This window comes from Rhinolophus hipposideros (assembly GCF_964194185.1).
Source record: "Rhinolophus hipposideros genome assembly, chromosome: 19".
Classification (NCBI taxonomy): Eukaryota; Metazoa; Chordata; class Mammalia; order Chiroptera; family Rhinolophidae; genus Rhinolophus; species Rhinolophus hipposideros.
Window position 1 is genome coordinate 12,570,267 of NC_138065.1, and position 13,852 is coordinate 12,584,118.

At 41.2% G+C, this 13,852-nt stretch overlaps 1 protein-coding gene across 4 annotated transcripts; it reads right to left on the reverse strand.

Annotated features, from left to right (window-relative positions):
- Nucleotides 1-3,830: 3,830 nt before the first annotated feature.
- Nucleotides 3,831-12,584, reverse strand: LOC308487115 (transmembrane protein C1orf162). Of its 4 annotated transcripts, XM_081025046.1 has the most exons (8): nt 12,497-12,584; nt 12,105-12,162; nt 11,467-11,606; nt 11,283-11,358; nt 10,465-10,534; nt 7,137-7,234; nt 6,797-6,846; nt 5,487-6,541 (listed from the first exon to the last, which is right to left on the reverse strand). In XM_081025046.1, exons 4-8 carry the CDS (start codon nt 11,317-11,319, stop codon nt 6,377-6,379), a joined length of 420 nt encoding a protein of 139 aa, XP_080881172.1. In that variant the 5' UTR covers nt 11,320-11,358; nt 11,467-11,606; nt 12,105-12,162; nt 12,497-12,584; the 3' UTR covers nt 5,487-6,376. The 4 variants fall into 4 exon arrangements, with proteins under 4 accessions (XP_080881170.1, XP_080881169.1, XP_080881172.1 ...); XM_081025044.1 differs by having other exon boundaries at nt 3,831-6,541; nt 11,283-11,606; XM_081025043.1 differs by lacking the exon at nt 12,105-12,162 and having other exon boundaries at nt 5,168-6,541; nt 11,283-11,606; nt 12,497-12,570.
- Between the last annotated feature and the right edge of the window lie 1,268 nt (nt 12,585-13,852).

The window sequence follows — 13,852 nt, forward strand, 5'->3', positions numbered from 1 at the left end:
TCTCTGTGTCTTTGAGGACCCCAGTCTCATACTGCCCAGGACTCTTTATTCATACACTCAATTCATCCTTCAATAAAGCAAGGAGTAGGCTAGATGCTGAGGATACACAGATGAGTAAAAGAAACAGCATGTGTCTTCATGGAGCTTATACTATAGAGTGGGAAGGAGACAAACTATCTCACGCACACACACACTCACACACACACAATGTAAAATTGTCAACTAGGGTTAAGTACTGTAAAGGAGAGACACATGGGTGCTATGAAAGTTGAGGCAATGGAACCCAAATTGATTCCTTTTTAGCAAGGAGTACTGTGTTTCCCCGAAAATAAGACCTAACCATAAACTAAGCCCTAACACGATTTTTCAGGATGACATCCCCTGAACAGAAGCCCTAATGCGTCTTTTGGAGCAAAAGTTAATATAAGACCGGTCTTATTTTCGGGGAAACACAGTAATACGACCTATTCTAGCCTGGACTGTTTCCTCATACTCAGTCAATCGAAGCATGGCAGTCTGAGTCAAGTCCCTTCTGGCTTTGACAGTCTTGGGTTCTGAAAGAGTCCAGTAGCATTCACCAAAGCGTGCTAAGAGGTGAATGCAAGCCCCATGTACCAAGCTTTCCTATTGACTGACCAATGAACTTCAAAGTAATGACATCTGATTTCAGCCCTGAAAACGAACTTTGGTGTTTAGTGCCCATAAAGCCCTCATAAGACAGCTGGCAACTTTTGCTGAAGAGACACTCAGCAGAGGTAGGCAATAGGTCACAACTTAATTTTTCTCTTCTGTTTCCAACAAAGTAGACAGCTCTTTGAAGCCCCTCTCACGTGTCCTGAGTCTAGAGGAAACTGAACAGATGTGACTGAAGATTTCTTTTATTCAGTTCACAAATAAAGTGACGTTACAATAGACTCACCATGACAACCGTCCCATGTCTTAGGGACTGATTCTGATCTCTGTGGTGTTGTGAAGGGCTCTTTAACCACACCAGCAGTCATTTGTAGCTAGGTAAGAACAGAGATAGCCAGAGGAGCTATGCGAGGACAGCCTGAGCAAGGCGGTCAGATAACATCTCTACATCCTAATTCTCATGCTTTGAGCTAGCTGGAAGTGAAGAAGCGGGGCAGAATCTTGGTGGGGGGGGAGGGGCCAGGAAATCCCTTGTATTTTATTTGTGAGCCAATAAATTCGTAACTAGTGTTGAATGAGATCCCAAGTATGACTTAACTTCTCCCAGGATATCACTAGAGAAGTATTTCTGGAAAAGTATCTTTTAAAGTATAATAATATTCCAATTTATTCCTGAGTTGGTATTACATGAAGGAGAGAAAGGCTAAATCCGTGGTTCTCAGGCTCTCTTGGTGAAAAGACCTATATGGGAAACTGCCACCAGACCCCATGGATGCTGCTTTTGATCAATAGAAACCAAAGTGGGATAACTTAAGTGAAATATTATTCATATCAGGGAACACAAGACCAAGGCATCAGCAGCCGTGGGTGCAAGTGAGGTCATACTGTAATGAATGCCAGAATTACCTGCATCTCTGCACCCTCTTTCCCCATGTAGTGTGTCTCCTGCTATTTCAGGAGGTTTCCAGGGGCTCTCCATCACTGACTCTGCTGCCCTCATAAAAAAGCCCTCATAAAAAAGCCTCATAAAAAAACCTCTTATGGTGTCTTCTAATAGGGTGCTGGCCAGTCTCAGTGCTCAGGACGCCCAAGTGGCCCTCTCGTCTGAGCAGGCCTGGGACAGGGAGATGGGCTCTTGGCACAATTGTGTACATGCCCTGCATAGTTAGTCTCAAGGTCTAACAAAGTCTTTCATGAACACAGTTCCTTCAGCTTTTACCCTAAAGAACCCACTCTCTCTAGGTAGGGAGCTCAAAGCTAGTCACCGGCCTGATGGGAAGGGGAAGAAGTGTGGATACCATCCCATTCCTGCCATCTTCAGTGTTTCCACACAGCCAGGCCCTCTCCCTCTCAGACTCGCAGACAAACAACATCAAAAGTGCTCTCTTTTCCCTCAGCCACAAAATAACCCCAATCCCTGCCCTGTGGCCATGTAGTAAATTTACATAAAGGAGCCAGGAGCCACTGGTTCTGCAAACAGCAATCGCAACTGGGCTTGGTTAGGACATCCAACGATACAAGGCAAGAGAGCAGACTTCCATCTTCCATGACAGACGAAGCCATCTATCGATGTGTCAGAAGATTTACACGTACTAGTACCTATCTGAAAAACTACTTCCCCTGAGAATCCTACAAGTTTGTTCTACTTCCATGATCCCCGGTTTAAGAGGCTTGTTTCTTCCCTTATCTAGCAAAGAATTTTTCAATCTACAGTCAATTATTTACTCACTGATCTCATTCTCCAGCAAGGCTAGTTGCTCACATTTTCATAATAGGAAAACAAAAGAAAAAGACAAAAAAGCAAGTCTATGTAAACACAGGGCTATGCTGTTAGAAAAGGGAAACTTCAAGAAAATAGGGAGGAACACCCTAATATTTCGTGTAAAAATGGATGGCCATAGGACAATGCTTACTCCTCTCATAGCTGCTTATAAGGCAAAGATTGAACTGGAAAGTTGATGTAGCTTCTAGCTTCAGGGTTGGTAGAATTGTTTGATGTCACCCCAGAGTTTGGGAACAGTTGAAAGCGGGAGGACTCCCTTCAGGTTGCTTCCTACAACCAGCTACCAGAGGAGAATTCATGGTGCTCTGCTGCCCCCATGGGGCTGGCTGCTCTCTTCACAAGACTATTTCCCTAACCTGTCTCTCCTAGACCTGTCCGCTGCCACGGAGGGCCCACTCCTTTCTCAAACCCCCCTTCCATTCTTTCCCCAAAATCCAGCTGTCAGGAGCAACTGCTGTCTCTCACAATGGGCATGCTCCCTCTCCATCAGGTCACCTGACTTTACCTTTCTGGTTTGTCGGCCAGGATACACGCTCTGGGGCAGCTGGGTGTGAGGGCAAGATTCAAGGAATCTGAAGTCAAACGACTCAATTTAAATTTTGTTCTGCCATTCACTAGCTGGGAGACATTAGGCAAATTATTTCATATCTTTAAACTTCAATTTCCTTATCTTGATTTTTAAAAATGTTATTTAATGTATTTTTAAGAGGGATTTATGGAGGAAGCTCCCCACCCCCCACTCCCGCTTCCTTCCCTTGGACACTCCTCAATGACGCTCCATCCAAGATAGAGTGAGCTGTGTGAAGCGTGAGGCTGGGGGTGGGAAACAGGCATACCACTCTGCCCTTCCGCTTCCTTTCTGAACCTTTTGGGTGTGGCTGTCAAAGAGCACGTGGTCTCTTCTGCAACTCCTGGAGACAGCTGAGCACTGGTTTGATTGCAAGGGGAGGAGACTTGCCTTGGTGCAGCTCTCTTAGTCATGGGGTTCACTGAGCTGAAGCCCACTTGTCTGTAGGTCCAACATATACTATACTCTCCAGTGTGGACTATGTTTGTGATAAAGATGGTACTTTGTTCTCTGTCTGCTGAGTCCTTTTTCTGATTTCTCAATCGGTTCAGAATTCAGGGGGGTAATGGGAGCATTAGGTGTTGGGCCTCCTGAAGCTGCACAACGGGTAAGTGAAGAACTTCAAAAGTTACAAAAAAGCTTTTAAGGGAAAGCCTACCTCCTTCCATCCCACCTGTCAGTCCCTCAGTTATTAAGTGATTAGGGGCAATCGCGATGACCAGTTAATGGTGTTTTCTTCTGCAGACATGTTAAATATGTGGAAATACAGGTGTGCGCACGCACGCGTACACACACACACACACACATTTTCTACACGGATAAAGCAGATACAGAATTCTCTTTATCAGCTCGTACTTTTTATTTAACAATATCTCTTGGAGATCTTTTTTCTTAGAACATGAAAGCTGCCTCCTTTTTAATGGCTACATTGCACTCCATCAGCCGTGCCTTCTCAATAGACAACGAGGGTTTCCCCGATCTTTCACTGTTTCAGAGAGTTGAGCATAATGGATAAATGTGCGAACACTGGGGCCAGCCTCGCTGGCCTGAGTCCCAGTGCCATGACTTACTAGCAGTGTGAACTCTGGCAAGTTACTTAACCTCTCTGTGCCTCCACGACCAAAAATTAAATGTTTGCCTTGCCGTCTACTTAGGTCATTAAAAAAAAGTTACTTCTGGTGATAATTTTTATTATGGGCAAGGCCCCAATTTAAATTCTTTAAGAGAGGTAAAAGTTTCTGTTGACACAGGGTCCGGATTGCCTTCAGTTCAAAATAGTCCACATGCCAAAGTGGCACATCTTGGCGGGGGGCGGGGGGGATTGCCTGTTATAAACCCCACTCATAGGTGACCTTCCACATGCTTAAGAAGGATAAATTCTTACAAAGAGAATTTAAAACGTTAGCTATTGCCAAATTGCCTTCCACGATAGTTGTACCAACTTACTCTCCCACCAGTAGTTACATGTGTGTCTTGGTTCCCCACAATTTTGCCCAGTTTATTAGCAAACCTTATGAATTTTGCTAACCTTATTGATGGAAAGCATTATCTCATTATAGTTCTAATCACTATTTCTCTCATGATGAAATAATTAGTTGAGTATCTCTTCATATGTGTAAAAGCCATTTTGATTTTCTTTTCTGTGAATTTCCCAACAGAAATTTCTCTTTGTACTTTTTAAAAATTGTGTTCTTGATTGTTCTATTAAGTTGTTGAGGAGCTCTTAATATACTAAGAAAATCAGCCCTTTGTCTATGAGATGCTTTGCAAATATTTTCAAATCTTGTCATTTGTCTTTTGAATGGTATTTCTTAAGTCAAGGTCAGTCAATTTTTCTGGTTTCTGGGCTTTGTGTCATGCACTCAAAAGCATGCTCCATGCTGAGAGTATTTTTAAAATTCTCCTATTTTTTTCTTCTAGTACTTTCATGATTATTTTACAGTTAAATTTTTGATATATCTGGAATTTATTTTGATATAAGGAGTGAGATATGGATCCAATTTTATTTTCATCTACATGGCTACATGTCTCAACACCAATTATTGAATAAACCATTCCCCCCCCAAGTAATCTGAGATGCCGTCTTCCTCATACTCTAAATTTCCTTATGTATTGTGGTCTATTTCTGGTCTTTTTATTCTATTCCACTGATTTTCTATTTTTTCTTATATTTTTATTTTTTTAAATTTATTGGGCTGACATTAGTTAGTAAAATAACATAAATTTCAGGTGTACAATTCTGTATTATATCATCTATAAATCCCATTGTGTGTTCATCACCCAGAATCAGTTCTCCTTCCATCACCATATATTTGATCCACCTTACCCTCATCTTCCACCCCCCACCCTCCACTGATTTTCTTATTCATGAACTATTAACATATTGTTTTAACTAGTGATGCTTAATAAAACAGTACTTTTAGTTAACGTTAGGGCCAGCCTTCCCGTTTTACTTTTATTAATTTGCTCATTTTTATGAATTTTCCTGGATTTTCTTTTTTTGCTTATTGTTAACATAGGAGCTTTAGCATAACCTTGCTGAGTAAAAAATAATCTTATTGGTATTTTTTTACTGGGGTCATGTATGGAATTCTACATTGGGATTTGGGGGTGGGGAGAGATTGTTTGGATTACTCGTTAGTTTCCATATAATGCACGTCACGCTATTGCAAGGAGATGGGCATCCACATCTGCTGAACGCTTTCCACCACAGGGACCTTGTTTTTGTGTAAAACTTTGAGAAGTGCAGAGGGCTTCGGTATATGTTATCTCATTTATTCTCACAATAAGAGGTAAGCGTTATTCGTTCTATTTTCAAGCAATTGAAGCAATTGAAGTCTTACAAGTTTAGTGAACTTGTCCAAACGAATGTCGCTGGTTAGTGGCAGCGGTTGAGACCTGCGCCTGCATCGATCCTGAACTTGAGTACCATCACCTCCGTTAGTCTTTTCTGGCTGTGGATGAGCTCTGGAACTTTGGCCCTGATATCAGGAGGTGACAGGGACAGACAAATGATGAAGGAGCCAAGATTACAGAGGGTTTGCTTTTGTTTGTAATTCTTGCTACATTGTGCATTTGGTTGACTCCTTCCAAGTTGATCAATGCCACTGAGTGAACAGTCTTGATGCCCTGAGCTTGCACCACACACTTTGGAAGGGAACAAAGAGGGGCAGTCTCGGCCCTCATGGGGCTAACAGGCGGTTGGTCCAAGTGGGAGGGCCAGCAATCTTTTCCTGGGCCAGGAAAAAGAATGGTCCTTGGTCTTCAAAACTGCTGGCTAACATTGTCAGCTCACACCCAAACAACTTCATTTGCAGTTTCACACAGGTTGTGGTCCAAAATATGTAAAAAGGGAAAGTGATGTGTGAAGATAGAGCTGAGAGGAACTGGAGTCAAGCCTTACTGGAAACACAGGGTGAGTCTGTCACTTTAATTTGAGCATAGACAATGGAGTCAGTGTCTGCAGACTGCTTTGCAGTCAAATGATCTCTCTTTTCATTTGAGATTTTGGAAGTCATGCTGGCCGAGGTAAGTGCGTCATCTGGGATGGATGGAAACTAAACAGGAAAGAAGGAGGGATGAGCCAGTTTAATTTGAAGGAATGTGTCTCTTTAGGAGCAAGTGCCTCTTCAGAAGCAACTTGAAAGCTTTGGTCAGAGAAGACCGAAAGAGATCAGAAGAACTCTTCAAAGACTCATTTGTCAATGTGTCCCCAAAGCAATACCACTATTCTAGCAGATAGGGCATAGCAGAGAGGGAAATTCCAATGGCAGCAGGCCTCCAGGGCTGCAGAAACAGCGTGGTCATCTTACCTTAGACAGAGGATCTGAGTGAAGATCCAGGGCTCGGGGACTGGAGTGACCTGCCACAGTGTCAGGAAAAAAGGGGACAAGTCTCACCAATGGGGTCTGGAAGAATCAGAAGACTCTCCCTTCAATCTTGGGTGAAGGGGTGGGGTGGGAATAGGTGTTGCAGGTGGGAAAGGTGGAGGGTCTGGAGGGCAGGGAGAGAAGTAAAGGGATTCGAATCCTCAGCTGCAGAAAGGGTGGGCTGAGTGGATTTTATCCCCTCCTTCCAGTTATTCACTCAAGGCTAATTCTGTTCTCAATGGCAGAGAAAGAAGAACTGCTCCATTTATTGGAGGCCACTTACGTTTTCTGTAGCTCCTTATGATAAGAAAGATAAGACTCATCATCAGCAGTGTCAGTAGAATCCCAGCAACAAAGGCTAAGACCAAATGAAGTTCTTTGCTATTGTGGCAAAGAAAGGGAGCAGATGATGTGCTGGGCTTTTTGAAGGCCTTTCCTAAAGACCACAGTATAACGTTGTCCACCTATGGGTAAACCTCTGAAATAGCTTTCACATTGGTTTTTAACTTTCATTCTCACCCACTTGTTTTCAATATTTTGCTTTCGAGTTCCAGATCCATTGAGGGCCTCAATGAAAGCTGTGGGCTCTCTTCCCCCTCAAGAAATGTTCATAGTTCTCAAACTATTCAAAAAAACTGAAGAGGAAGGAAGGCTCCCAAACTCATTTTACAAGGCCACAATTACCCAGATACCAAAACCAGACAAAGCAGACAAAGGTGCTACAAAAAAAAAAAAAAAAAAAAAAAAAAAAAGAAGTAGAAAAGAAAAAAAAAAGAAAAAGAAAGAAAAGAAAAAAGAAAAAAAGAAAAAGAAGAAAATTATCGGCCAATATCCCTGATGAACATAGATGCAAAAATCCTCAACAATATATTAGCAAACTAACTTCAGCAATACATTAAAAAGATCGTACACCATGATCAAGTGGGATTCCTGGGATACAAGGCTGGTTCAGTATCCAAAAATCAATTAATGTGATACACACATACACAAAATGAAGGATAAAAATCAAATGATTGTATCAATAGATGTAGAAAAAGCATTTGACAAAACCCAACATCCATTTATGATAAAAGCCCTCAGTAAAATGGGGATAAAGGGATCCTACCTCAACATAATAAAGGCCATATATGATGAACCCACAACTAACGTCATAATGGTGAAAAGATGAAAGCATTTTTAAAGATCAGAAACAAGATAAGATGTGCAATTTCAGCACTTTTATTTAATATAGTATTGGAAGTCCTAGCCACAGCAATCATACAAGAAAAAGACATGAAAGGCATCTGAATTGGAAAGGAAAAAGTAAAACTGTCATTATTTGCAGATGACATATACCATATATACAGAACTCTAAAGAATCCACAAAAAAACTATTAGAACTAACAAATGAACCCAGAAAGTAGCAGAAATTAATATTCAAAACTTGGTTGCATTTTTATATATCAAAAACAAATCATCAGAAAGAGAAATTAAGAAAACAATCCCATTTACAATTGCATCTAAAAGAATGAAATACCTAGGAATAAATTGAACCAAAGAGGCAAAAGACCTGTACTCTGAAAACTAAGGCATTTAAGAAATGAACTAAAGAAGATACAAACAAATGGAAGCATATACCATGCTCATGGATAGGAAGAATTAACCTCGTTAAAATGTCCATACTGCCCAAAGCAATCTATAGATTCAATGCAATCCCTATCAAAATATCAGTGGCATTTTTCACAGAACTAGAACAAATAATTCCAAAATTTGTGTAGAACCATAAAAGACTCTGAATAGCCTAAACAATATTCAAAAAGAAGAACAAAGTTGGAGGTATCATGTTACCTGTTATGAAACTATAGTACAAGGCTATATTAATCAAAACACCATGGTAGTGACACAAAAACAGATACATAGATTAATAGAACAGACTAAAGACCCCAGAGAAAAAGCCATGCCTATATGGTCACTTGATCTTCGACAAAGTAGGCAAGACTATACAATGGGGTAAAGACAGTACAGTCTCTTCAATAAACAGTGTTGGGAAAGCAGAACAGACACATGCCAAAAAAAAGACACATGAAACTGAATCACTTTCTTACACCATATATAATAATGGATTAAAAGGATGGATTAAAAATTTAAATATGTTAATAAGACCCGAAACCATAAAACACCTAGAAGAAAACACAGGCAGTGAAGTCTTTCACATGATTCATAGTAATAATTTTTTGGACTATGTCTCCTTGGACAAAGGAAACAATAGAAAAAATAAACAAATGAGACTACATCAAACTAAAGACTTTTTGCACAGCGAAGGAAACCATCAACAAAACAAAGACAGCCTACTGAATGAGAGAAGATTTCTACCAATGATACATCTGATACAGGGTTAATATCCAAAACACATAAGGAACTCATATAATTTAACACCAAAGAAAAACCAATCCAATTAAAAAATGGCCAGAGAACCTGAATAGACATTTCTCCAAAGGGGACATACAGATGGCCAATAGACATATGAAAAAATTCTCAACATCACTAATCATCAGAGAACTGTAAATAAAAACCACATTGAGATACCACCTCATTCCTGTAGAATGGCTATCATCAATAAATCAACAAACAAGAAGTGTTGGTGAGGATGTGGAGAAAAGGGAACCCTCATACACTGTTGGTGGGATTGCAAATTGGAGTAGCCACTATGGAAAACAGTATGGAAGTTCCTCAAAAAATTAAAAATGTAACTACCATATGACTTAACAATCCCACTTCTGTGTATTTATCCAAAGAAATCCAAAACGCTAATTCAAAAAATATGCATCCCTATGTTCATTGTAGCATTATTTACAATAGCCAAGATATGGAAGCAACCTAAGTGTCCACTGATAAACGACTGGATAAGGAAGAGGCGGTACAGATATACAATGGAATATTACTTGGCCATAAAAAAGAATGGAATCTTACCATTTGAAACAATATGGATGAACCTAGAAACTATTATGCCAAGTGAAATTAGTCAGACAGAGAAAAACAGATACCATATGATCTCACTTATATGTGGAATCTATCAAAAACAACAACAGAAACAAACTCATAGGTACTGAGAACAAACTGATGGTCACCAGATGGGAGGAGGGTTAGGGGGCTGGGTGGAAAAGGTGAAGAGGTTAAGAAGTACAAATTGCCAGTTATAAAAACAGTCATGGAGATGTCAAGTACAGCTTAGGGAATATAGTCAAGAATATTGTAATAACTTCATGGTGTCAGATGGGTACTACATTTACCGGGGTGATCACTGAGTAAGTAATATAAATGACTAGTCACCATGTCGCACATCTGAAACTAATATAATATGGTATGTCAACTATAATTGAAAAAATAATGTTCACAGTTGCCCCACACTGCAAATTGTATCTATAAACTTAGGGGATTCATGCATCTCTTGAAGCTTGGGGGTTCCCCAGGTTAAGAGAAACACTATGAAGATAAAACACCGATTTAGTTATTCCACTGTTTTCTGGCCTCTTCCCCAGACTTCCCTCTGCAAGTCCGCAAGGCAAAACTGTCAACACAAAATCAAATCCCACGTGGAAAAAGGTAAGATGGGTGGGAGAACGCTTACTTACATGGGATAGTTGGAGAAGCAGGGTGCAGAGGAAACTGTTGGGGCTGTTGTGGTTTGTATGCTTTGTACGTCTATGAGAGAACATGAAGGCAGTTAGTGTATCTGCCAATTCTCATGAATCTTTACAGCGTAAGTGTCCCCAGGTGCCCTACTCTCTCCAAGCAACCAGTGGAGACTGAGGATGGGGGCTACAACTCTGCAAACGGACGGAACATTGTTCCTTAGATCGTGGATCCTTTAACATGAAAATTAGAACTGAAACTTAACAAACCACCAGTGACACAAATGAAAGAAGAGCCTAGTATTTCTGTAGCCCCGTATGCCCCTTTGACAAAGATATCTCCTGTCTCTCCCTCAAAGATTTTAACAGGACGTCGAGGGAGAGATGCTCCCTTGGATTTAAGCAGAGAATCTCAGAACTAGTGTTTCCCAAGGGCCTTGGGAATCTGACCTTGGAAACTGCTGCGTTTTTGTTTGTTTGTTTTTTTGTTTTTTGGTTTGTTCATTTGTTTGCCAAAGGCAGCCACGGGTTTTCCCAATGCCCACACCACAGATGGTTGGGGGTAGCAAGAGAAGTGAACTAGATTCCCATAAATTACCAAGCTGGTCTAATACCAAGCACGGAGCCACCGTTATTCAAGTGTGGAGGGTCAGACGGTTCTCTCTGGTCTCCTTTTTCACTCTTCTTGCATCATGGTAAAATCGGATTCTTCCAACTTTGGAAATGTGGTCCCATGACAACCCTCCAGCAGTTTCCAGTTATTCCAGTTCATTTTAACTCAGCAGCAAGTCAGGTGATGGTTTCTGCCCTGAACTTACCGGTGTGGGATCTAGGTGTGGATTGTCTAGCTCCCATGCTGTCTTCTCAGAATACAGAAGTTACTTCTTAGAAAGCCTGGAAAGGAGAGGCAGTGAAGGGGCCAACTGTAATCTCGATATAGGAGCAGTAACAGCGAGAGGCGAGTAATGGGTGGGTGCTTTAGTGAGGTCAGCGGTGACAGACTTTCCGTGGTATGGTTATTGCAGCTCAGCAGCCAGTCCTCGGCTTTGCAGATCCAGAAATTTGACCTTATCAGGGCACCACGAAGTGACTGAGTGCTCCAGAACTAACTCCCACCAACTCACAGGAGACTGATGTATAAACTGGAATGACATAAGGAAATGTTGGTGTAACGAGTAGCATTCTATCTATCAGAACATATAAGAAGCCAGTTAAAACCGTAATTTTGCTTCGTAAGCATTGAATTGAAGTAAGGATGGGAGAAGATGAATGGATGTTTTTAATACTGAGCGCTGCCTGGGTCCAAAGCATCTGCCTGACTCTCCCCTGGCAGTCCTGAGGAAACTCTGACAAACTTGCTGTTGGAGAACCTTCCTCTAGGCTCCATCAGACTCTTCTATTCTGTTCACTTATTGTCTTTTTGAGTATGCCAATATCGTTCTCTAGGCTATGGTCCTATTTGTTATGGTAAGCTTTCAATATGTTCCTCTTTTACGTATTCATTTGTACCAAAAAATATAAAGTATTGAAAAGCAGAAAAATAAAACCGTCTAAACTCCCACTACCTTACCCCTGGGGAAGTGAAGAAGGAAAGCTTTTCTGTAAAATCTTAACCTTCACATCAGTGGCTCTGAACTTACCACCATGCCAAAGAAACATCACGACAGCCACCTCGAAAAAAAGTTGGGCCACTCCACCCTGAGAGACAAAACCATCACACAATGCCACAGGGAAACAGCTACTTACAGATCAAGGCTGAGAAAAGCAGGAAACACATTTCATTTTTTAAAAAACCCATATATTTGACAGAAGCATAAATTAAAATAGAAAACAGTGCTATATATTTTTTCACATTTTCTCCAGCAACGGAGACTCTTCCAGGATTGCCATGAAATCCACCAACTAAATGCAAACTTTCAAACATGACCAAATAAAGAAGAAAAAAAACAGACATCATAACAATTGGATGACATTTTTCTTTCAGTGAATGATTATTTCATCTAGCTTAAAAGTATGAGGTAAATGCATTTACCTTTTAAGAGAAAGTCTGGTCATAAGACGCCATGATCTGAAGCTAAAGTTTTCACTTGCTTCCGCTGCTACTCCTACTTTTCAGAAATGACGAAACGATTACGGCTACCATGAAGATATGTTGCAAATCTTAACTAAACTTGAGGGCAGACTTCCTCTTTGTGGCCAATACTTACTGTATTTTTAATCCCATAAACTGAGAGCTTCCTTTTTTATCTTTTGACAAGTGAACACCAGGGCACAAGGGAATAAGACAAATTTATTTCTAATGAAGTGTATGTTAAGTATTTAACCACCACCAGATACTGTGGGGGGCACAACAGCAGTATGACATTATCATTGTCACTGAGCATTTTATTGTGTCATTTATTCCAACCATGGAGACGAGGTTGCTAAAGAAAACCAAAGAGGTGTTAAAAGGTAAGTGCTCGTTGTACAGACTTTCGGGGAGTTAAGAGCACGGAGAGCCCCTCAAAAAGAAGGCGAATCATGTCAAAGCATTTATTCATAACACAATATTCATCACCATACTTATGAAATAAACACGACAGGCCATACAGTGGGCTAGGTGCTGTGGGTATTTCAGAGAGCGAGTCAGGAAACTTCCTCATGGAGCCTACTAATTGAGAAAAGACACGACAAACAAGTGAACAACAGCTTAATCACAGGTCCTGTTACAGGCCATAGGAAAGAAGCAGAATGTCGTTTCCAAGAGAGAGTATCTGGTGGAAGAATGTCTTTAGATAAAATGGGTGACCGCGGAAGGCTTGTCCAAGGAGCAGACAGGTACACTGAGAACTACAGGACGGGACAGAGCTGGCCAGGCCGAGAGCCTCGGGAAGACCGACTCTGGCAGAGGGCAGAGCAACTCACAGGCCTTGAGGAAGCGAAGAGCCAACAGAGCTGGCGAGATGAGGCAAGGCTGTGCAGATAGACGTGTGACTGGGGCCTGGGCCTGGCGCTTGGCGGGGGTCTGGATGGAGGGAGGGAGAGTGACAGGGACGAGAGCCTCCGGCCTAGCACTGGTTGCTGGGATTCAAGTGATGTATTTCTGAGATATCAGCATGTTTCTAGAATGGGAGTGGGAAGTAGAAAGTAGCTACATAGATGGATTTTAGCCAGATTGTGCAGGTCTTTAAATCCAAGCAAAAAATATAGTTTAAGTATTAATAAGGAACCGCTAAAGGTTTTTGAATTGGGGTATAACAAACATGGCCTTTAAGGAAGATTCTACCACATCATATAAGATAAATTGTGGCTAGAGAAAGAGACAAGAAAATAAGCTAAGAGAGTAGGGCAATATTTCAGGTATTGAATAAGAGCATGAGCAGTGGGACTGGGCAGGAACCGACAGGAA

Excerpts from the sequence above, each read along its gene's own strand:
- LOC308487115 (XM_081025044.1), bottom strand. The coding sequence starts at position 11,319 with ATGGGAGCTAGACAATCCACACCTAGATCCCACACCG. Across the intron at positions 7,235-10,464 it reads TGCTTCTCCAACTATCCCAT|CAAAGAACTTCATTTGGTCT; the intron begins GTAAGTAAGCGT and ends TTGCCACAATAG. Across the intron at positions 6,847-7,136 it reads CATAAGGAGCTACAGAAAAC|GTCACTCCAGTCCCCGAGCC; the intron begins GTAAGTGGCCTC and ends ACACTGTGGCAG.